Below are 25,456 nucleotides of genomic sequence, written 5' to 3'. Positions count from 1 at the left end.
TGAAAACATGCTGTTCAACTCAAATGGTATAAGGCAGTGGTTACACTCAACATTAAGAACTTGCATTTTTGAGACAGCTTTAAAGTAGTAAATGGTCCCACGGTGATATTAAACAAAAACAAATTGACACCAAGCCACAAAGAGACATTAGGACAGATGACCAAGAGCTTGATCACAGAGGTAGATTTTAAGCAGCATCTCAGGAAAACAGATGTTTCGGGAGGGAATTACAAAACTCAGATGAATCGAGGCAACTAATGGCATAGCCGCCAACAGTGTAGCGATTATAATCAGCGATGCACAAGAACCCAATATTGGAGGGGAGCAAAGATCTTGAAGGCTTGTGGGATTGAAGGTAAGGAAGAACAAGCCCATGGAAGGATTTGAAAACTAGTGTAATTTTTAAAATCTGGGTTTCATTTAACCAGGAGTTAATGTAGATCAACAATCTGGGGTGGATGAGCAGAACATTGTGTGATTTAGGACATGGGCAGTGTAGTTTTGATTGACCTCAAGTTGGGGTAGAATATGGGAGACTGGTTGGGACTGCATCAGAACAGTCAAATATAGAAGTACTAGAGACATGGTTGAGGATTTCAACAGCAGATGAGCTGAGGCATGGTGCAGTGAGTATTGTAACAGAGGTGAAAGTCGACAGTTTTGACAACAGAGCAGATATATAGTCAGAAACCCATGTCAGGGTTGCTCAGGACACCAAGGTTGCAAACAGTTTGGTTCAGCCACAGACAGTTCTCTTTGCGAGGGATGGAGTTGATGGCTCGGGAATTGAGTTTGTGGACCAAAAAGGAATGGCTTGAGCTTCCCGATATTTAGTTGGAGAAAATATCTGTTCATCAAGTACTGGATAGTCAGGTGAGAAGTGTGACAAATCGGGGATAGAGGGAGGTTGAGAGAGGTGGTTGTGAAGTTTGCTGGGTATTGTCAGCAGATGATTCTCTGGCTGCCAACAAGATAGAATCACATGAGCCTGCTCCCACTCTTATGACCTCTGGTCACCCTGCCTTAATGATCCTCTTTTCCCTTCTCTCCCAGTTATGCATCAAGCCTTCCATTAAGTGGATCAATGGTACCCTCTTCAATGGGGTGCATGTGGTAGCAAGTTCTACATTCTCGTGGCTCCCTGTGAAGAAGTTGCTCTGATTTTTGTTTTGACCTGTTTGTAGCTGTTGCTTATTTTGGCTCCTTTGTTCTGGCTGCACTCGCAAGTTAAAGCAATTTCTTTATGTCTGACTAATCAGATCCCTTCAGAATTTGAGATCTTTGTCAGGTCTCCTCTTAATCTTCTCCCAGTCTGCATCCTCATACTTACAACCTATCAATTCTGATACTGTTCTTGTAAATCATTCTGCACCTTCTGCAGTGCTTAAATATTGTTTTGTAGCATGGAAAACAGAACTGTCCACAGTACTCCCAAGTGTGGTCTAACCAGAGTTCTATATAAATTGAGCATTATTTCATTGCCTTGGTACTTATTTCTCTGGAAATTAATCCCAGTACTCTGCACTCTCTATGCCCTTATCAAGTTGTGTTGCTACATTTAGTGATCTATGTATCTGTATTCCTTTATTTCTTTGCTCATCGACCCCATGTAGCTTCTTGCTTTCCACAGAATAAGTGGTCTTATTTTTCTTATCAGTATGAACTACCACACACTTCTATATTGAATTTAACTTGGCATTTACCTACCTACTTTCCAAACCCTTTTATGCCTTCCTCCATTTTGGGTCAGTCTTCCATATACACACGATTTGGTATTGTCTTCAAATTTCTACACCGTGGTTCCAATTTCTGAGTTCAAACGATTTGTGTATATAGTAAACAACAGTGTTCCAGCCAAGAATCTGATAACTTCTGCCCTCTGTTTCCTAGCCATTTCATTAGTCACTTTCAAAAAAGAAATTGGAAGTATACTTTAAAAGTTAGGAGGGTTATGTGAAAAGAGCATGGAAGTGGGGTTAATTCATAATTCTTTCAAAGAACCATCACTGGCATGATGGACCCTGTAGCAGCTCCTGTGCTATAAAATCTATGCTAACTTTGTCTTGAGTCATTTAGGTGGTAGCTTGTCAAAGGGCTTCTGAAATTCCATTTGTACCTCACCTATAGTAATGCTTTTGTCTATTCATCCTGTTACTTGTTCAAAGAATGTGTATGGAATGGAGCTGGACTTTAGAAATTTACAAAGACTGCTTCACTTTTTATGGCAAGTTTTTAAATCTACAGTAGTCTATCTGTGAATCTCATTTGTCATCTCATGAATGTGACATTGTATTTTTGTTTATAAATCCATGAAATAGTCCTCCGTTGTGTATGTTATTTCATCCCTGGCCAAGAGGCAATCAATCAACACAGAAAATTTTTACAATTATCACAGGAAAAAGAGTGTGCTGAGGATCAATCTGTGCACCTTAAAAACTGATAACTGGTGATATTGTCAATGAAAATAAGGAAAAGGCAGACATTTTGAACCATTACATTGCCAGTATTTACAGTCAAGGAAAAGGACAGCATACTGGACAGGCACTGCATTTAGCAGGATGTAACCAGTGGTCCCCCACAAGAATTTTTCAGGGCTGTCAGCATTTTGCCAATGGCAGTGTGGCCCGCACTGTGTGGCTAGGCCTCCAGTTTAATGGAGAAGGTCTCCCTGTAGGAGGGAGGGAGGGTCATTGGAGCCAGAGGTTCCATGCCCCATAGTGGGAGCCACAGGCAGGAATGGTGCCAACAATCCCCCTGGAGGCCTTTCGCCTCTGATTGGAGGGGGCTTCCCCTCTCAACCAGCCTGATTTTTAAATGATACCAACTCCCAAGATTTTTCATTTGGCTGAGCCAAGCCCAGCTCTCGTAGTCTGCTGAAGTTCTGGAGCTGCTGCCCTCTGTTTGGGAGGCTGCCTGCTATCCTTAATTGAACTGCAGGCCCTGAAGTGGCTAACCTCCGGTATGATTCCTCTGCTGGTGTCACATTGTGGTTCCAAAGCCCATGGTAAAGTTCAGCCCATCGTGGCATCACTTGTAAACGATGGTTACAACATTGCAAATGACTGCAGTCTGGGTTTTCTTTGTTCTTATTTTTATTTGGCTAAATTATGTTACAAAACCTCTGATGTCGTTGTGACAACACCAACCCACTAACACAGCATCACCTCAAAGAAATGAAAGGTTAAATCCTTAAATCTGTACAAAACCCATTGGGTGAACAGGTGTCACTGAGCACTGAATTCCTGCCCAGTGTAGACCCATCCTGATTTAGTCAGACAGGCAGCAAGCAGTAATGCCACTTCAAACTGTTTATAGATGAGTGCACAAATCCATAGTCAATTAAATGTCACAACATGCAGCTAACTAATATGCAAGCTGTTACAAAAGACTATTTCATGACTTTACAAATTATTTGCATTAAAATTGAAAATAAATTACATGCAGCATTGTGCTGACTGCACAAAACTGAATTGGCAATGCATATTCCATTGCTTCTCATTTCATTTTCTGTCTTGCTTTTTCTTCTCCTCCTCCCTCTGATCTCTTCCAAGGTTTTGGCTCTTGCTGTGGTATATGTCCACATGTTCCTGATGCCCTGCAGTACCTTGCCCGTATGCTCATTCTTCATTTATAACTGTGATAGGGTCCCAATACCCATAAGGGGAGGCATATAGAACTTTGTTTTAGTGTTGTGTTTCAAGTGTCATCCTTGGCTCAGTGGAAGAATACTTCCTTCTCTCACCCCGTGTGGGCGTCCACTCTTCCCTCTTTCACCCTGTGTGGGTCTTCACTCGTTTCTTTATCCCACCGCATTGTTCTCCTGTGGGCTTGCAATTTTCTCTCTATCCCTCATGGAGTCTGAACTCTTCTCCCTTTGCCTTATGTGGGGTCAGCAGTGGTGGTACCAGTAGTCGGCCCAAAGCCAATTCAAATCCAGTGAATCCAAAAAAACCACAAATTGTGTTCCGCCTTAAAGCATCAGCTTTTGATACCATCTCAGCACAAATTGGTGTTTGGCCAGGACCCAATGAGAATGACCAGCTGCTCGGGGGTTTACTGTGGCAGCTTACAGCTACTTTTTACTCACCTTAGTCTAAGCTGAATACCAATTATTCAGAGGAGAGAGAGAAAAACAAATACAGAGACAGACCAAGAACCAGTGGCACACATCTGGGTGAAATAGAGGGATTGGGCTACACTCTAGACTCTTACAACATCTAAAAAGGCAATTGTTTTGCTACAGAGTCCTAGAATTTTACTCCATTAGTAAGAGTAAAGGAATATCAACATTATTTCCTATCAGCTCAACACTTTGTCCACTTACAATTAAAAATAAGAAATTTAGCCTGAATTCCTGTTTTGGATCATCATCCAGTCATTTCTACTATTATATTTGCATTTACAAAACCATCTCTAACATCGTAAAATATCCCATGGTGCTTCACAGGAGACAAAGAAGGTTTTAAAAGGGAGGATATTGGAGAGGTTTAGGGAAGGTCCCATCTCCAACGGTGGGGCAAAGGATCAAGAGGATACACGAGGCAATAATTGTTGGATGCAGAATTCTAGGAGGGCTGTTTGTCCGAAGTAGCCTACAGAGATGGGGAAGGGGGAGGCCATGGAGAGATTATTGGCTCCACATGGACTATCATCGAATTTTCCCTTCCCTTCCTTGACTTCCCTGTCTCCATTTCTGGAGATAGGCTGCCAACAAATATTCACTAAAACATCACTGACTATGGATATTTCACATACCGCTTACTGTAAGGGGTACATTCCATTCTCTCAGTTTCTCCCTCTCACTCACCTCTGTTCTGATCATTCAACCTGACAGGTCTTCCTTTCTCGCCATCCAATGACTCCTCCCGCAAGGTTATTGGGACCCTCAAATGTGCCAGTCCCATTTTCCGCACTTCTGCTTTCACCCCTACCCCTCATTCCCAGAACCATGATAGGATTCCCCTTGCCCTCATCTTTGACCCCACCAGCCTCCATGTTGAATGATAACTCTGCACCATTCCTGATAGCATCAGCACGCCATCACTACCAGACATATCTTTCCTTTGCTTGCCCTTTCATTTCCCTCCACAATACCATGGTCCATGCCGACTCTGTTCTTGCATCTCTCTGTAATTTCCCTGCGAATTTGCTTCTTTAGAACATAGAATAGTACAGCTCAGGAACAGGCCCTTCAGCCCACAATGTTGTGCTGAACATGATGCCTCCCTTGGTCCATATCCATCTTCATATGTATGATTATTTTTATATGAATATTCATGTGCTTATCTAAACATCCCTATCGTATCTGCCTGCACCACTACCCCTGGCAGTGCATTCCAGGCACCTACCACTCTCTATGTAAAAAAAAAACTTGCCGCTCACATCTCCTTTGAACTTTTCCCCTTCTCACCTTAAGTGCATGCCCTCTAGTATTAGACATTTCAACTCTGGGAAAAAGATTCTGACTGTCAACCCTGTCTATGCCTCTCATAATTTTATAGACTTCTATCAGGTCTCCCCTCAGCCTCCGCTACTCCAGAAAAAACAATCCCAGTTTGTCCAGCCTCTCCTTATAGCTCATACCCTCTAATCCAGGCAGCATCCTGGCAAACCTCTTCTGCACCCTCTCCAAAGCCTCCACCTCCTTCCTGTAATGTGGCGACCAGAATTGGACACAATACTCCCAAGTGCAGCTTAACCAAAGTTTTTTAAAGTTGCAACATGACACCCTGACTTTCTAGTTGTTGGTCTATGGAATACATCCAGTAGTGTAATGGCCCATTTATTGTTTCTGCTTCCAGAAAGTGTTTGGAATGTGGAATTTGCAACCCACATGGAGTAGTTGAGGCCAGTGGCATAGTTGCATTTCGGTAAAAGCTGGATAAGCACACACGAGAGGGAAAGGAATAACAGAATATGCTGAAGGGTTTAGATGGAGGGAAATGGGAGAAGGCTCATGTGGAGCATAAAAAGCACCATGGAGCTATTGGGCCAATTGCCTGTTTTTGTGCCATAAGCACTTTGTAGAAAAATTTCTACAAGTTCTCATTGATTAATCTGATACAGATTTTAAAAATGGCATTTCATTTATACAACTTTTGGAACATACATTTAGAATTATATATAATCCCAAAAGATCAAAGGGTTTTCAAGGCATTTATTGATTTATTGACTTTTATAGGAATTGAGCATATCATGATAGCAATTAATAATTACGCATCTATAGCATCACGCTTAGAATACAAGGTAACAGAGTTCTGTGTCACAGATTTCTGCTCGAGGGGATTGGTTTTATGTACACATGTATACATTTCTTTCTCTCTGGTTGAGAAAATCCACACACTTAAAAGTATTACCTCATACAATTAGCTGGATTTCAGTTTTAACAGGAATAGCTCCCATAACTTGATGCACTGCCTAATTTTCCAGACCTATGGCAAGTGGCTTTCCCAGACTAGGGCTAACAAAGTTTGTTGCCTTGCTGAATCTCTTATCTGTAAAGACAATTCCTACTCATTCTGTGTCTGCGCAGTAACTTGTTATCAACTAAAGCTCTCTGACTGGAATTCCTATCAATTTAAAGTATCTGAACAGCAATCTACTTGAGGCAAAAGCTAAAAACAAACACCAGTAAAACTTACCAACAACAATAATTAGATCCCACACGGGTTGAAGTCCCAAAGATAGGATCTTTTCATCTTTATTTCTCTGATTCTATTGATTGAATCTGCACAGATGAGATTGGAATATACGTTTGCAACTATTGAACGGGTATAGATGTAGTTGTGAAATTAATTCCTGCCTAAAGCTATTCTCACCAGTAACTCACTAACTGAAGTATATCACGAGTTTTTTTAATATGACTGAAGGATGTCGGTGAAGTTGCTTGGGCTAAGGCCACGGAGGATTTGCAAAGGTGAATGAGAATCTTGAAGCCAACTTACTTGGATACAGGGAACCCCAAAGCTTGCAGCATGAATGTCAAATATGCAAGATTTTAGATAGGTGCATGGGCTGTAGCACTGAATGAATTATGACTTGTATAGTTGGGTAATTACAATAAAATATATTTTATAGCTCTTTTCATGGCTTTAGGACATCCCAAAGCATTTTACAGCCAATGCAATAACTTTTGCTGCATAGTCATGGTTGCACTTTAAAGAAAACAACTAAATTTGCACACAGCAAGCTCCCACAAGCAACAATGTTCTAATGATGAAATGATCTGTTTTAGAGCTGTTGGCTGAGAAGTAAATGTCAGTCAGGACACTGGGGATAGCTTCCTCGCTCCAGACCAGTGTAATAGTTTACACCCACCTGAGAGAGCAGTTGGAGCTCCAGTTTAATGTCTCACTGAAAGGATGGTACCTAAGATGATGCAGCACTCTCTCAGCACTGCGTTGGAGTGTCAGCCTGGATTTTATGCTCAAATCTCCAGAGTGGGATTTGAATTCACAACCATCTGATTTGAGCATGAAGACTGCCAACTGAGCAACAGCTGATAGTGTTAAAGAGATTGATAAAGCAAGGCTTAGGATTTCAGCAGTTATAGGGGAAATCGTGGTTCGGTGTCAAGAAGAAACTGAGGGAATGCACTCTGCATTGTAACAGGTGATCCGAGATCCTCCCAGGTGAGCTGTGAGATGCATTGTAATATGTGAAGTCACATATTATCACATCATATCGTTTTTGACCCTGAGGCCTTTCTAACTTCCGCAAATCAAACAAGTACAGATATGCATATCAGCCTGTCATTTATCTCACTGAAGCTTCAGTTATTTGTACAACTGTTTAAAAATTGTTGGAGCTTTCAATGTTTCTCGGATTTCTGGAGCAATGGATGTGTTTTAAAGCATGAACATCTGTTTTTGTGTAATTTAAATCAGGAATTTGTTTAAAATAAAGGTAGTGTTTTTACAATTTGGTTGGCAATGCCAGCATATATTGCCCATGTCTAGTTGCCTGCAAGAAGCTGATGTTGTGTCTTGTTCTGCAGTTCATGTGGTGAAGGTATTCCCACAAGTATATTAGGTAGAGAACTCCAAAACTTTGCTCCAGTACTAATAAACAAATGACAATATATGTCCAAATCCAAATTATCTGCATTCATCCAGTTTTGACCACCAGCACATCCCCAATATATAAATTGTTCTACCATTGATGGCTGTGCTTCAAGATGGCTAAGTCCCAAGCTCTGGAATTCCCATCTTAAACTTCAGCCACTCTTTCTCTCTCTCTCCTCCTTCAAAATGAACCATAAAACTTATCCCTTTGACCAATCTTTTGGTCATCTGCTCAAATCATGCCTGATGTGGCTTAGTGTCAAATTTGATTTATAATGTTCCTGTGAAGCATCTTGAGACATCTTCATTATCCTAAAATCACTAAATAAATAGAAGCTGTTGTTAAAGTCAGGATGATGTTTGGCTTACAAGGGAACTTAAATATAAAGTGCTTCCATAAGCAAAACTTTACTTACCTCCTCTGGCAGGTTTGTAGGCAGGGACTAGACTGTGAAACTTTTCGGATGACCTTCCCACGGGCTCCTCCCCAACCCAACATCTCTGCAATTTTACACAGGGATGGGCAAGGTCTAGGCCAGCCCACTTACCCTTTCCCCAATTAAGGCCCTTAGGTGACTAAATACTGACCACTTCAGGGATGATTTCTGCCCAACTTCAATTTTCAAGCTGGCGCGAGGAGTTCAGAAGCAGGGGGAAGCCTGAAGTGTGACCCTGTTCAGGCCTTGGGCAGAAAGGGTGGGTGGAGATGGGGGAACGATTAGTGTTGTGGGAGGGAGCCTCTATCAGTAGCCTTCTTGTAACATTGGGCATCCCCACACCAAAAGGTCTGACCCATGCAATTGCTCCCTCCCCCTGGCCTCCCCACCAACCTCCGCACCCTACGCTGAGATCCTCACACTTATGATGGAAGGAAGGTCATTGATGAAGCAGTTGAAGGTGGTTGGGCCTGAGGAACTACTTGCAGTGATGTTCTGGAACTGAGATGAATAACCACAACCATCTTCCTTTGTGGTATGACTCCAACCAGCAGTAAGTTTTTCCCCTGGTGCCCATTTACTTCAGCTTTGCTCGGGCTCTTTGATGCCATACAGTCAAATGCTACCTTCATGTCAATAGCAATCACTCTCACCTCACCACTGGATTTTCAGTTCCTTTGTCCATGTTTGAACTAAGGCTACAATAAGGGCAGGAGCTGAGTGATTCTGGTGAAATTCAAACTGAGCCTCAGTGATCAGATTATTGCTAAGCAACTGCCACTTGATAGCACTGTTGATGACACCTTCCATTATTTTAGTGATGATTGAAAGTAGACTGATGGGGCAGTAATTGGCCAGGTTGGACTTGTCCTGTTTCTTGTATATAGACATGATGTGGAGATGCCGGCGTTGGACTGGGGTAAACACAGTAAGAAGTTTAACAACACCAGGTTAAAGTCCAACAGGTTTATTTAGTAGCAAAAGCCACACAAGCTTTCGGAGCTCTAAGCCCCTTCTTCAGGTGAGTGGGAATTCTGTTCACAAACAGAGCTTATAAAGACACAGACTCAATTTACATGAATAATGGTTGGAATGCGAATACTTACAACTAATCAAGTCTTTAAGAAACAAAACAATGGGAGTGGAGAGAGCATCAAGACAGGCTAAAAAGATGTGTATTGTCTCCAGACAAGACAGCCAGTGAAACTCTGCAGGTCCACGCAACTGTGGGAGTTACAAATAGTGTGACATGAACCCAATATCCCCGGTTGAGGCCGTCCTCGTGTGTGCGGAACTTGGCTATCAGTTTCTGCTCAGCGACTCTGCGCTGTCGTGTGTCGCGAAGGCCGCCTTGGAGAACGCTTACCCGAATATCAGAGGCCGAATGCCCGTGACCGCTGAAGTGCTCCCCAACAGGAAGAGAACAGTCTTGCCTGGTGATTGTCAAGCGGTGTTCATTCATCCGTTGTCGCAGCGTCTGCATAGTTTCCCCAATGTACCATGCCTCGGGACATCCTTTCTTGCAGCGTATCAGGTAGACAACGTTGGCCGAATTGCAAGAGTATGTACCGTGTACCTGGTGGATGGTGTTCTCACGTGAGATGATGGCATCTGTGTCGATGATCCGGCACGTCTTGCAGAGGTTGCTGTGGCAGGGTTGTGTGGTGTCATGGTCACTGTTCTCCTGAAGGCTGGGTAGTTTGCTGCGGACAATGGTCTGTTTGAGGTTGTGCGGTTGTTTGAAGGCAAGAAGTGGGGGTGTGGGCATGGCCTTGGCAAGATGTTCGTCTTCATCAATGACATGTTGAAGGCTCCGGAGGAGATGCCGTAGCTTCTCCGCTCCGGGGAAGTACTGGACAACGAAGGGTACTCTGTCCACTGTGTCCCGTGTTTGTCTTCTAAGGAGGTCGGTGCGGTTTTTCGCTGTGGCGCGTTGGAACTGTTGATCAATGAGTCGAGCGCCATATCCTGTTCTTATGAGGGCATCTTTCAGCGTCTGGAGGTGTCTGTTGCGATCCTCCTCATCCGAGCAGATCCTGTGTATACGGAGGGCTTGTCCGTAGGGGATGGCTTCTTTAACGTGTTTAGGGTGGAAGCTGGAGAAGTGGAGCATCATGAGGTTATCCGTGGGCTTGCGGTACAGTGAGGTGCTGAGGTGACCGTCCTTAATGGAGATGCGTGTGTCCAAGAATGCAACCGATTCCGGAGAGTAGTCTGTGGTGAGCCTGATGGTGGGATGGAACTTGTTGATGTCATCATAGAGTTGTTTCAGTGATTGTTCACCATGAGTCCAAAGGAAGAAAATGTCATCGATGTATCTAGTGTATAGCATCGGTTGAAGGTCCCGTGCGGTGAAGAAGTCTTGTTCGAACCTGTGCATGAAGATGTTGGCATATTGAGGTGCGAATTTGGTCCCCATGGCTGTTCCGTGTATCTGGATGAAGAACTGGTTGTTGAAGGTGAAGATATTGTGGTCCAGGATGAAGCGGATGAGTTGTAAAATTGCATCTGGAAACTGGCAGTTGTTGGCGCTGAGCACTGAGGCCGTTGCAGCAATGCCATCGTCATGGGGGATGCTGGTGTAGAGTGCCGAGACATCCATTGTGACGAGGAGCGCTCCTGGTTCAACTGCTCCATGTGTGCCGAGTTTCTGTAGGAAGTCCGTCGTGTCGCGACAAAAGCTGGGGGTTCTTTGTACAATGGGTTTCAGGATGCCCTCGACATAGCCGGAGAGGTTCTCGCACAGGGTCCCATTGCCCGATATGATGGGACGGCCGGGTGTGTTTGCCTTGTGTATCTTCGGGAGGCAGTAGAGATCTCCAACGCGGGGAGTACATACTTGGGCAATTTTCCATATTATTGGGTAGATGCCAGTGCTGTAGCTGTACTGGAACAGCTTGGCTAGGGGTGTGACAAGCTCTGGAGCAAAAATCTTCAGTACTATTGTTAGAACATTATTGCAGTCCATAGTTTTTTGCAGTATTCAGTGCTTAAAGCCATTTTTTGATATCACATGAAGCAAATTGAATTTCCTGAGGATCTACAGCTGTGATGCTGGGGACCTTCGGAGGAGGCCAAGATGTATCATCCACTTGGCACTCCTGGCTGAAGATTGTTGCGAATGCTTGAACCTTATCTTTTCCACTGATGTGCTAGACTCCCCCATCATTGAGGATAAGGAGATTTGTGGAACTTCCTCCTCCAGTAACTTGTTTAATTGCTCACTACCATTCACAACTGGATGTGGCAGGACTGCAGACCTTGAATCTGATTTCTTGATTATGGAATCACTTAGCTCTCTCTGTTACTTGCTGCTTCCACTGTTTGGCACGCAAGTGGTCCTGTGTTGTCGCTTCACCATGTTGACATCTAACCTTTAGGTATGGCTGGAACTGCTCCTTGCATGCCCTCCTGAATTCTTCATTGATCAAGTGTTTATCCGCTGGTTTGGTGGGTAATACTAGAGTGGGGGATGTGGTTGATAATAATTCTGCTGCTGCTGATGGCCCACAGCACCTCATGGTTGCCCAGTCTTGAGTTGCTAGATCTGTTTGAAATCTATCCCACTTAGCATAGTGGTAGTGCCACACAACATAATGGAGGGTATTCTCAGTGTGAAGTCTCCACGAGAACTATGTGGTGGTCACTGCTACCGATACCGTCATGGACAGATACATCTGCAGCAGGAAGTTTGGTGAGGATAAGGTCAAGCATGTTCCTCTTGTTGGTTCCTCACCACCTGCCGCAGGCACAGTCTAGCAGCAATGTTCTTTAGAGCTCTACCAGCTCAGTCAGTAGTTGTGTTACTAAGCCACTCTTGGTGATGGATATTTAAGTCCCTCATCCAGAGTACATTCTGCACCCTTGCCATCCTGGGTGCTTCCTCCAAGTGGTGTTCAAAGTGGAGAAGTACTGATTTGTCAGCTGAGGGGGAAACGGTACATGATAATCATCAGGATGTTTTCTTGCGCACATTTGACCTGGTGCCATGAGACTTCATGTAGTCAAAAGTCAACGTTAAGCACTCCCAGAGTAACTCCCTGACAGTATACCACTGTGCTGCCACCTCTGCTGGGTCTGTCCTGCTGGTGAGAGAGGGCATACTCAGAGATGGTGATCACATTGTCTGGGACAGTATCTGTAGGGTATGATTCCTTGAGTATAACTACGTCAGGCTGTTCCTTGCTGAATCTGTGGGGAAGCTCTCCCAATTTGCTGTGGTTCTGAGGTCACATGTAGGCCAGACCAGGTAAGGTTGGTACATTTTCTTCCCTAAGGGACATTAGTGAATCAGATATATTTTTACGATGGTCATCATTAGATTTTTAATTCCAGATATTTATTGAATTCAAATTCCACCATTTGCTGTGGTGGGATTCAAACCTGGGTTATCCATTACCCTGGGTCTGTGAACAATATCATTACACCACTTACTTACTTACAACCTATTATCTCAACCTGTTGTTTTCTCGGATTTTTCTGCATGTGAGCATGGACTGCTCCATCAATAAACATCTACACTATTATCTTATAATAGAGGGAAGGTCATTGATAACCCGCTGAAGACAGTTGAACCAAGGTCACTGCCCTGAGGAAGTGCTGTAGCAATGTTGTGAGGTGACGATGAATGGGCTTCCACAGCGCAGCCACCTTACTGGGGAGCTTTCCTGCTAATCCTCCTTGATTTACATTTCGCGAAAGCTCCCATTATCAGCTCACATTTCCGGAAAGTTACAGTGCAAGCTAAAGGCTGCAGAGAAAATCCCCTCACTTCCTGTAATTCTGAAGTGCAGTCATTTTGTTTTTCAAAGCTAATAGCAATAAACTGAAGTTCAATATATAATAATTTTAAAAAGATAAAAAGAATGCTGTATTGATATGAGTAATTTAATTAAGTGCACTCTCTGATATGTGATCCATGACATTGGCTTCTGCTCTTTGGCTGTTTCAAGGAATGAACACGTGTAACTTACTGAATTTGTTTCCTCCACATGAAAACAAACCTAATACAGTCTAAGTTGTCATCCGTGCACTGGCTGTGAATTGAAACAGTTATAGAATTGCTTCACATGTGTGAGAACTCAGCACTGTGCTCATAAGTGGTTCCGTGGTTGCTGTGCACCAGTGAGAGGCTGCTGACAGCAGATAGTGTGACGGGCAGATAACATCCGCAGAAGCAGACGTTTTGCAATGACCACAGTCACAATTGTGACAGATGCATCAGTGGCTGAACCACAAATCCTGCTCGTGTTATGCTAGCAACAGCTGTTATATGCTAGGCAGGCAACACATAAAGATAAACTGCACTAAACCTGCTCAGATGTAGGTGCTGTCAGATATTTGCACAAAACACTACCAAGGTAAGGTCGGGCCTGAACAATTGTTTTGTTCAGTGTGGCAAGTTCTTTGGGGACAGCAAATGGGTAAAACAGAATTCTCGTATTCAGTCATGTCCTTTCCATCCTATTCAAGGCTTGGTATGGTCATAACTACCAAGAGTGAACAGTAGAAACTAGTCTATTCCAGATTGTTCAAATTTGTGTTTTGCATTGAATACATTATCTGATCATTTGTACCTTGAATGTACATCTTTAGGAGAATATGGCACAATCAGTGTGCCAATGCACAACTACTTGTCTTTAACTATGAGTCTTGCAGTCTTGCGTGAGCATGACACAAGTTATTTATGTCTCACTGCAACTGTAACACATCCTTTGCACAAGTAATGGAGTGTGTGAAACTGGGTATAACAAGTGTATTTATCAGTTTCATAATACCTGATTTGTAAAGCACCTAAACTTTAAAAAGTTACCACAGAAGTAATAAAGCTACTTTGTAAAGAATTGTGATTGTCCCAAACTTCCTGATTTGACCTTTAGCACATCACTATCTCTAATATAGATTCCATGTTAGGGCAGTGCATGTTGCAACCATCCTGAACCTGCTGAGCATTTAGTGTTGAAAGACTGCTTCAAGACAAGTAACTTCACAATTCTTTTAAGTTTGAGAATTTAAGAAATGTGGCATTCTTTTTACTATTGAAGCCAGTTGTCTAGCTGTCCTGAAATGTTGCTGCTGTCGGAAGTTTGTGTGCATGTGATAACCCCCACAAAGTCCATGGGGAATCACTGATTGATCTCCCTGCTGTACGGCAGACTCAGGCAGTGTGTGTACACCACGGTAGTGGTTTTACTTGCATTCCACAATAAGCTATGTTCCGTTCCATTCGGGCTTCTAGAGTCATTACCGTGCAGAGTTCTTCCTCGGAGCAGCAACCAGGACAGGAAACATGGTGTTTTATGTGTGTAGCTTCAGTCAGCTATACTTAGTAAACCTCTTGAGTGTATCTGAAACCCACTTGTTCCTGTTAATGGCCTCCCATTGGTCCTGGTCTCAGCCCAGTGACACAATGGCTTCTTCATCAGAGAAAAATGTGTAACGGATGTATTGTTTGCAATCAAGGAGATGGGACCTTTCCATATAAACCTGAACTTCAGTCTATGTCAGGTTAAGTTGTGAAATGTTTGCACAGGACTGACCGAGCAATTAGATGCTATGATGCTGTCTCTGTGCTGCACACCCTTGTTGTGGAGATGCCGGCGTTGGACTGGGGTAAACACAGTAAGAAGTCCAACAACACCAGGTTAAAGTCCAACAGGTTTATTTGATAGCAAAAGCCACGAGCATTCGGAACAGGCTGTCCCTTCGTCAGGTGGGTGGGAGTTCTGATTACAAACAAGGCACAAAGACACAAACTCAATTTACATGAATAATGATTGGAATGTGAGTCTTTACAGCTAATCAAGTCTTAAAGGTACAGACAATGTGAGTGGAGGGAGCATTAAGCACAGGTTAAAGAGATGTGTATTGTCTCCAATCAGGACAGCTAGTGAGATTTTGCACATCCAGGCAAGTTGTGGGGGTTACAGATAGTGTGACGTGAATCCAATATCCCAGTTGAGGCCGTCCTCAAGTGTGCGGAACCTGGCTATCAGTCTCTGCTCAGCGACTCTGCGCTGTCGTGTGTCGTGAAGGCCGCCTTGGAGAACGCTTACCCGGAGATCAGAGGCTGAATGCCCGTGACCGCTGAAGTGCTCCCCAACAGGAAGAGAACACTCCTGCCTGGTGATTGTCGAGCGGTGTTCATTCATTCGTTGTCATAGCGTCTGCATGGTTTCCCCAATGTACCATGCCTCGGGACATCCTGTCCTGTCTGGAGACAATACACATCTCTTTAGCCTGTGTTTAAAGCTCTCTCCACTCACATTGTCTTTACTTTTAAGACTTGATTAGCTGTAAAGGTTCACATTCCAATCATTATTCATGTAAATTGAGTTTGTGTCTTTGTGCCTTGTTTGTAATCAGAACTCCCACTCACCTGACGAAGGGACAGCCTGTTCCGAAAGCTCGTGGCTTTTGCTACCAAATAAACCTGTTGGACTTTAACCTGGTGTTGTTAGACTTCTTACTGCACATCCTTAACAGGCCTGACAAAATCCAGCAACCTGGAAGAATAGAATAGGATCATTCTACAACAACAACTTGCATTTATTCAACACCTTTAACATAGCGACATGTCCCAAGGTGCTTTGCAGGGACTTTACCGAGCAAAATTTGACACTAAGCCGTAAAAGAGATATTAGGGCAGGTGACTAAAAGTGTGGCCAAAGTAGTAGTTTGTAAAGAGTGTCGTAAAGGAAAAGAGAAAACAGAGAGGCGGAGAGGGACAGACAGCAGATTTCAGAGCTTCAGACTTAGGCAGCTAAAGACCTGATCGTCAATGGTGGAGCAGTTAAAATGCACAAGAGGCCGGAAATTGAGGATTGGAGAATCCAGCTGCGTTGGGTGGACAGTTTTCTATTCAAGCCCATGAATTACGGGAATAACATCAGGCACACAAAATATAATGAATGGTTGTTGGAGGCCAGTCACATCCCAAAGACATTGCAGCAGGCTGTTCGGGCAGTTTGGGCTGCAAGAACTATAGAATGGTGATATTGAGGGACTTAAATTAGCCAAATACCCTTTTGTGTATGAGGACTGAAAAGTAGTCAGACAATCTGTGCAAACTAGTTCCTGGCGAGGATTTTTTGACGAGTTTACACTACAGTGTTGTAAAAGTAGTGCTGAAATTGGAATGTCAACCATCGGAATTGCACTGTGGTTGCATTGCTAAGGATCCAGTAAGATTCCCCCATCAGTAAATAAATCACTTTGGACTGGAGTAGCTTTGTTTCACTCCTGTTCAACACTCAGAGCCAAGTCGGTTTGTAGAATGCATAATGATCCGTATCAGAACTGCCTTTGCTACTTTCTAGTCTGATCTCTCATCTTTCATTTGCTCAGTCTGGTGAGACACCAGTCAAAATCAGATCCAGGGAATTTGAGAGTGGTTATACATTTCCATGTGCACCGTGGCATTTCCAATGTCTGTGCAAAGCCACTGCCTGCAGCTACTGGGACTTGACCAGCATCAGAAAGTGTTTTAGATACCATGTTCCAGCTGGTCCCATTACTACAACATAAAAATAAGAGAACAAACATGTCAGTCAAAGAACAATGAAAGATGCAACCCTCATTTTATGTTGAGTGTCTGGTACTGTTTAGCTTCTGGTACAAAATCCATAGGGTTGATTTAGTAATCTGTCTACCAAAGGCAGCTGTACTGCGATCCTTACTGGGTTCAGGACCATGGATCACTGGATTCTTAATAAAGTACAGACAGCAGCTGAGGAACAGATTTCCTCCATCAGACTCCTTGCACCTAATTGTGTAGGCAGTCTTGTACAAAGTTCCCACTGCTTAAACCGACAGATCTAAGAGAAGAATTTTGGGGCATTGCACAAAATGGAAAAGGTCTCCAGCTCCTGACTATGAATAAAATCCTATAACCACAATGGGAGAATTTAATCATATGGATAATAACTAGTTATGGCTTTTGATTAAAAACCACCATTTTATTTTAAAACCATATACTGAAGTTCTTATCACTCACTTTGATAGCACTATGTATGAATTAAACAAAAATTTAGTTGCAGTTTCAATTGAGTCACCTGTTCAGCAATGTGCACAGTGAAATGACTCTATATTAAGGTGGCCATTTTGTGGAGTGGTTTCCCTCAGATGCTGAAATCTGCTGTAAGATTTTTGTTCAGAAATATACAAGCTTGCGAATAACTGAACACAGTTACACTTATTTTTCAAAACCCCAAAGGAGGGAGCCTGGATTAGACATCAGTCCTTCATCTCCCAGACCTCCCAAATCTAGCCCACACTGAGTGGCTGAAAAGTTTATCTGTCTGCTGGATGTGAAATGAGCTCCAGCTGTCTCAGTCCAACCCTCAGTGCGCATTAATCACAGCACAAAGCTTCCCCCATTTTGTATTAATTGCTGCTAGTTTGCTTATCTCACTTGATGCATTTTTCTCTAACCCATGCTTCTTCTGAAAGCTTTAAAACTGTGGACCTCCTCATCTCACTCAGCCCTCTTGTCCTAAACTTAAGTTACTAGTGTCTGCTGTGGCTTCCTGGTAGCACTCTTGCCTCTGGGTCAGTAGGTAGTAGGTTCAAGCCCCACTCCTGGAATTTGAGCCCATAATGCAAAATGATACACCAGTCCAATAGTCAGAGGTGCCAATCTTCAGAGGAGATGTTAAAAAGGCATCTCTCAATTTTGAAAATGAGCAGGGATGTTCTCACCAGTTTCTTGCCAATATTTATCTCTTGACTGGCATTACTAAAAATACAGATTGTCTGCACCCTCGCATTACAGTTTGTGGGATCTTGCTGTGTGCAGATTGTCTGCCGTGGTTCCTATATTGTATCAGTGACTATAGTCCAAAAACACTTCCTTGCTTTGGGACATATTACGGTCACGGAATGTGCTTACAAAATTCGAGTCATTTTCTTTCCTTTTAAATCCTAAACTTGTGCTATCTAATCAGTAGCTCCTGATTAATGCAACCATCCACAAAGTTAAAGTTTATTTATTTATTAGTCACAGGTGTGCCACTGTGTCCCCTGGGTAGCACATTGGCACAGTGGTTAGCGCTGCTGCCTCACAGTGCCAGGGTCCCAGGTTCAATTCCGGCCTCGGGTCGCTGTCTGTGTGGAGTTTGCACATTCTCCCCGTGTCTGCGTGGGTTTCCTCCCAGGTGCTCCAGTTTCCTCCCACATTCCAAAGATGTGCAGGTTAGGTTGATTGGCCATGCTAAATTGACCCTTAGTGTCAGGGGGATTAGCAGGGTAAATATGTGGGGTTATGGGAATCGGGTGGGATTGTGGTCTCAATGGGCCGAATGGCCTCCTTCTGCACTGTAGGGGTTCTATGATTCTATGAAGTAGGCTTAGACTCACACTGCAATGAAACTATTGTGAAAACAACTGCTCAGTCTTAGTGAGGCCACTTGTATCACAAGAAACTAAAGTTTATTGGACACAACTTCATGAAAGAAAGGCTTTAGAAGGCACTTGTAGCATAAGCATTAACCAGTACTCACTCACTAAAAGAGCTGGATTAATTTTCTAGAATTTACGGTCCTTCATATGACCTGGTTGTTAAATGAATTTCACCAACAAGGGATCGCCCATGTAGTACAGAGATAAGCAGAAATGTTTTCTCGCTTGTGAGTCTTTGGAACTCTCTTCCTCAGAAGGCGGTGGAGGCAAAGACTTTGAATATTTTTAAGGCGGAGGTAGATAGATTCTTGATGAGCAAGCGGATGAAAGGTTATTGGGGATAGGTGGGAATGTGGGGTTGAGGTTATAGTCAGATCAGCCATGATCAACCCAGAGCTGAGTCAAAGGGTCAAGTGACCTGCTTCTGCTCCTAATTCATATGTTCATCGCAGCCACAAGGTCGCAGAGGGAAGAGTCTATAGGATACAGATGGCACGGTGGCACAGTGGTTAGCACTGCTGCTTCACAGTGCCAGAGACCTGGGTTCAATGCCAGCCTCAGGTGACTGTGTGGAGTTTGCACGTTCTCCCCATGTCTGCATGGGTTTCCTCTGCGTGCTCCGGTTTCCTCCCACAATCTAAAGATGTGCGTGTTAGGTTGATTGGACGTGGCAAATTGCCCCTTAGTGTTAGGGGATTTGGCAGGGTAAATATATGGGGGTATGGGGATAGGGCCTGGGTGGGATAGTCGGTGCAGGTTTGATGGACCAAATGACCGCCTTCTGTATTGAATATTGATAAATTTTGAAATTGAATTTTGGGGGCAGGGAAAGAATGGTTGAATGATCTTTTGAATTGAAAGACAAAATTCCCCAATCATAGTACCAACACCTGTCACTTTAAATTGTGGTAGGAACACAAGGATGTTTTTTTTGAAAGGATTCTTTCCTTTTAAAAAAAGCACGACATAAGTCAGGTTAGAAAGAGTGTGTGTTGCACAAGGAAGCTGAAGCAGATGGCAGAAGATGAAAGTGCAATGTCCCACTGAGTTGGGAGAGTTTAATCCCTTGCAGCAAAACAGTCTCCCTTTAGAATCACAGCTGTCATCCAGCCTCAAAATCTCAAATTCAAACTAAATAAATGATATGTAGAACTTAGAATGTCTAATTCCCTTCATAGACACAGTCACAGGACAAGGTTGGTATTAATCAGTCTAAAATACTGTAGACTTAAAATGTAGTGCGGATTCTCCGTGGTGCAGCCCTTAATATGTGGGGGAATACCAGCTTATGAATGGGCACATCAACAAATGGCAGCTTTAATATATTAAAAATTGCAAGTTGTTTACAGGGATATTATCATACAGAATTTAAACAAGGTCCCATCAGTCCTGTAAGAACCGATCCAAAATTTAGCTTATCTCAGTAATCTCCTGTTTGAGGAAGCTAGGCTGAAGGAAGCCTGGAGTTAGAGAGTGGGATGGAGCTGAACTAATATCAATAATCATGGGACAAACAGCAGACATGTTATTTTGATTGTTAATCCAGCTTGCTCATGCATATGGGCGCATTAACTTTTCCCAGCCAGCCCTCTGATGATGTTGTCAGCACTTATGTTTTTATAAAATCAAGTGCCAGGAGTTAAAATAATTTCTCTAATGTTTATTAACTGCTGGTATGGTCTCCCTCTTCAATCCACAACATTCTGGAAATACAAGTGAATTGGTATTGGCAGATTTGTATTAAGCAAAGAGTGATCATTTCTTAGAACATAAGAACATAAGAACTAGGAGCAGGAGTAGGCCATCTGGCCCCTCGAGCCTGCTCTGCCATTCAATAAGATCATGGCTAATCTTTTCGTGGGCTCACCTCCACTTACCCGCCAGCTCACCATAACCCTTAATTCCTTTACTGTTCAAAGATTTATCTATCCCTGCCTTAAAAACATTCAATGAAGTAGCCTCAACTGCTTCACTGGGCAGGGAATTCCACAGATTCACAACCCTTTGTGTGAAGAAGTTCCTCCTCAACTCAGCCCTAAATCTGCTTCCCCTTATTTTGAGGCCATGCCCCCTAGTTCTAGTTTCACCTGCCAGTGGAAACAACTTCCCTGCTTCTATCTTATCTATTCCCTTCATAATCTTATATGTTTCTATAAGATCTCCCCTCATTCTTCTGAATTCCGATAAGTATAGCCCCAGTCTACTCAGTCTCTCCTCATAAGCCAACCCTCTCAACTCCGGAATCAACCTAGTGAATCTCCTCTGCACCCCCTCCAGTGCCAGTATATCCTTTCTCAAGTAAAGAGACCAAAACTGTACACAGTACTCCAGGTGTGGCCTCACCAGCACCCGATACAGCTGCAACATAACCTTGCTGTTTTTAAACTCCATCCCTCTAGCAATGAAGGACAAAATTCCATTTGTCTTCTTAATTGCCTGCTGCACCGACAAACCAACTCCTTGTGATTCTTGCACAAGGACATCCAGGTCCCTCCGCACAGCAGCATGCTGTAATTTTTTACCATTTAAATAATAGTCCATTTTGCTGTTATTTCTACCAAAATGGATGACCTCACATTTACCAACATTGTACTCCATCTGCCAGACCCTCGCCCACTCACTTAGATTATCTATATCCCTTTGCAGACTTTCAGCATCCTCTGCACACTTTGCTCTTCCACTCATCTTGGTGTCATCTGCGAATTTTGACACACTACACTTGGTCCCCAACTCCAAATCATCTATGTAAATCGTAAACAATTACGGTCCCAACACTGATCCCTGAGGCGCACCACTAGTCACTGATCGACAACCAGAAAAATACCCATTTACCATTCACTTCAGCCTTGTATTAGAATCGCTGCATTTTGCTCCATTACCAGCCCAAAAATCCACATCACACACAAGCTGTCAGCAAATAAATGCTCAAATATTTGTGTTAATCAAGTGACTGTAAGATAAACACAATTTGAAAATCATAGCATTGTTTATTGGTTCGAAATGCTAAAGGATGTAAAAGGAAATTGTTCCAACCTGCAATCCCTAAATTGCAATTTTCCACTGTCTGTTCAAGAACAAGATAATTCTTGTGAAAGTCCAGTTCTTTGGCTCATCGAAGATTTATCAGTGTTAAATCAGCCTTGAGCCCTGAAACTACCAGTAGTTAGTAAACATTAGAAAAATTATTTTAACCCCTGACTCTCTTGACTTTATAAAAACATATAAACTGGATTTGTAACAATTTAATTAGTTAATTCATTTTTGTTGTTGTAATTCATTTCAACATAGTTAATGGTTGAGATTTTTACATTGAGATGGGGTTCACATTGAGGAAGTGCTGTTTATATCTGGATGTATAATCTTATGCACTGCGAGTTTTGATAAAATATTGTTGTTTTATACTGCATTTTGTTAAAAGAGAAAAGGTTTTCAATTGCTCTTACCTGGCTGATCTTTTAATTGTGCATATTGTGTGTATTCATCATCCCTGTTTGCTTGTGAGAGGGTACATCAGGAAATTGGGCTAGGAAATACTACACGTGGCCTAGGCACAATGTATTTTTAAGAGATGATACATAGAATCCCTACAGTGCAGAAGGAGGCCATTCAGCTCGTCGAACCCGCACCAACAACAATCCCACCCTGGCTCTATCCCTGTAACCCCCATTTACCCTGCTCATCCCCCTAACACTAAGGGTCAACCTAACCTGCACAGTTTTGGCTTTTGAAACAAGGAGAAAGAAGAGTCTTAACCAAATTGTAATCTTGTTGGTTTGGAACTACTGGACTGTTTTCACCTCCTGGGTAATGTTTTGGCGTTTGACAGAAATGGGGAGTGATTAGGCCAAGTGAACTTCAAATTTAGCACTAACAACCACAGAGAGTAAAGTACAAAATGTTCAAATTCTGAGCATTGTGTGTCAAACATTTCAGTCCAGTTCCTATTGTGGCTAACCAACACCAGGGATTACCAAAATTCAGATGAATACCCAGTATTACTAGACAATCAGTGGGAAGTTATTGTATATTCATAAGAGTTCTCTCTCTGTTTTAAGTGCCAGGTCACATTTTGCAAAATCATGAGGACTAGTGACTTGGTACATCAGACGTGTAACTTGAGCTGATGTGTTGTTTTTATACACTCCTCCCCCTCCAGTATAAATATTAAATGACCTTAAAGCTAAATAATTGTGAAAATGGCCTACAAGTGTCAGAGAGGATCAGGCAATGCTGCCTCAAACCTGCACTAGAAATCAATCTTTTTATTTTGCCCTGGGGTGACCAACGTGCCATTGTCAGACACCATTTTATAACAGGATTTCAAGCTTTTCAGCTCAACATTTGTCTAATTAATTAATCCCTGAGGGATTATCTGGCACTGCGTTGCAAGGCTGCAATGATTCAATCCAGGTTCCATGTATTTTGTTGCTGACTGTAAACTTGTGTTTGTACTGTTCTAATGTCTACACAAGAAAAAATCTCAAAAGACAAAGAACTGAAGAATCACCATCTGGATAACGTGGATGTGTGTTTTGAAACTGCTGCAAATTTCTGTCTGTTGTTATCCATAATAATCAAAACCAAAACTGCTGACTTTAAAGGCTATACAGGGAGTTTTATTGTTTAGAACAACAGCCATGAATCCTGAAAACCTGCCAATGTGCTCAGCTGGGTTTGGGACTGGATACTTATCCCTGTGGGGTTGTCGTTGAGAGAACCTCACTCAGTGCTAAAAGCTGGAAGTGTGGCTCTGAAAAGGGCTGTACATGCTAATTAGCTCCTGCAAAACAACCAAAGAATGATGAAATAATGAAGGTTGCCAGTTTCCCTTAGCTTGGTCAGCACCAACGCCGATGCAGTAATGGTAATTCTTGTCAGAAAGCTTGAGCGTTGTCTTGAAACCATTTGAAAAAGGCACGTTGATTAAATGTCTTTATTTTTTTTCCCCTGTTTCTAGTGAGAAGAGGCATTTCCAAGTGAAAGCATGTGACCCCATTCAATGCTCCATGCACGGAAAGAAGTGTACCATCATGGTGGAGACCAAAATCAACCAGTCACAGCCTGACTTCACCAAGACGCGCTCGGGATTTGTCCTTTCCTGGCCTGGAAACTAGCAATAATCTCGGCCTTTTCAAGTTTAATTTGTCCAAAGCCAGCTTTGCCATTCAGTGTCAATTCATTCATAAGCTGGCAACATTAATGATGGGGAGGGGGGGAGAAGCAGGGGGAATAAGGCCAGCACTGGTTCGTGCTAAACATTATAAACACTCAGTTCAAAAGTATTGCTTTTCAGTAGTCGCACCTCTTCTGTCTGACCTGTATTAAGTGCTTTACTGTATTCAGTATACTTTGTGACATTCTTTGACATCTACCCCGTTGGAATTGACTTTGTCTCTCTTTCCCTCTTTCCCTCGTTCCTGGATCTCCTTAAACATGACGATCATGCAGAGCGGGCTCTAGTCTGTAGTCTTTCAGGGTTATGGACTTTTGCACTCAATATTTATTGCTTTATTTAAATGAAGTAACCTCTATTTTAATACCAGAAAGATATGGAGCAAGATTCTACATCATGAAAATGATAAATGAACTTACAGATTTAGAATCTATATTTCATAATTAGAGTCCCAGCACCTGTGTCAATAATTTGGCTTCAAGTGTCTGTTCAGCAATGAATCGGGTCTGAATTTCTGAATTAATCTTACTCTGTTTAGGATAATTTTTTAGACTGAGACTGTTGTCTGAAGATAGAGTCAAACAGTTCATTCTGTGGTCCTTGTGATGCGTGATCAATTAGTATAGGGCTGGATTTTCGCCAAGTTGGGGTGAATCAGGAACCCTTTAGAAATGGTGGCCAAGACCCAAATCCAAGATTCCTGACCACATTCCAATCTTCAGGAGTCCCCACATCCTGCACTCCTGACCTGGCCAGCTCCATGGCAAGGAAAAGCATTTCACAGTCCTCCACAATTTGCATGGTGTCGGGACAGCTTTTCAGAGAGTAGTGGTTCATGGCACCTCTAAGGAATTGTGAACCTTAGACTGTTTGCTGGGACCTTTTGGAAGGTAAGTTCAAAAGGTCCTCCTTGTGTTCACCATGCCAAGGTATGCCCTCCTGCCCAAACTACCACCAAGACTCATCATGCCCCTCTTGTAAATCTTTCATTCCCCCCCACCAAACAACCCCTTGTGTCCCAAACTCATTCACCCACTATACATTGCATAGAATGAGGCTTAGCTAAGAGGCCAGTAATCCATTAGCCTGTTGGAACACCTCAGCCCCATTGCTTAATGACAGTTCTAGCGCTCTAACCTATGCTGTTAATTTCATAATGTTTATTTACACAAGACAAAGAAGTTTGAAGTGCTTGCAATTTCAGTTATTAGTAATTTAAATGGTCCTAATACTTTTATTAAGCTGGAGTGCAAAGGATTTTTTTACATGGAATGAATGAAATTTAATGAATGAAATTTTTTCAAAGCTTTTATGACACATCCTGACAACTCTAAAGGATTTATTGATTCTTGTAAAGTGGGTGAATGGGCAAGGAAGTGCCATAG

The 25,456-nt window shown here is 42.8% G+C and overlaps 1 protein-coding gene across 1 annotated transcript in view; it reads left to right on the top strand.

Moving 5' to 3' along the window:
* Nucleotides 1-24,098, top strand: part of myo1d (myosin 1D) — a 562,434-nt gene extending 538,336 nt beyond the window's left edge. The window contains exon 22 of the mRNA XM_078223777.1: nucleotides 23,856-24,098. Coding sequence (XP_078079903.1) covers nucleotides 23,856-24,012 — 157 coding nt within the window. The 3' untranslated portion in view covers nucleotides 24,013-24,098. The remainder of the gene's footprint in view (nucleotides 1-23,855) is intronic.
* Nucleotides 24,099-25,456: the final 1,358 nt, after the last annotated feature.

The sequence above is a fragment of the Mustelus asterias genome, chromosome 11, assembly GCF_964213995.1.
Source record: "Mustelus asterias chromosome 11, sMusAst1.hap1.1, whole genome shotgun sequence".
NCBI lineage: Eukaryota > Metazoa > Chordata > Chondrichthyes > Carcharhiniformes > Triakidae > Mustelus > Mustelus asterias.
Note: the sequence above shows the minus strand (reverse complement) of the source record. Positions and strands in the feature narration are given on the sequence as shown.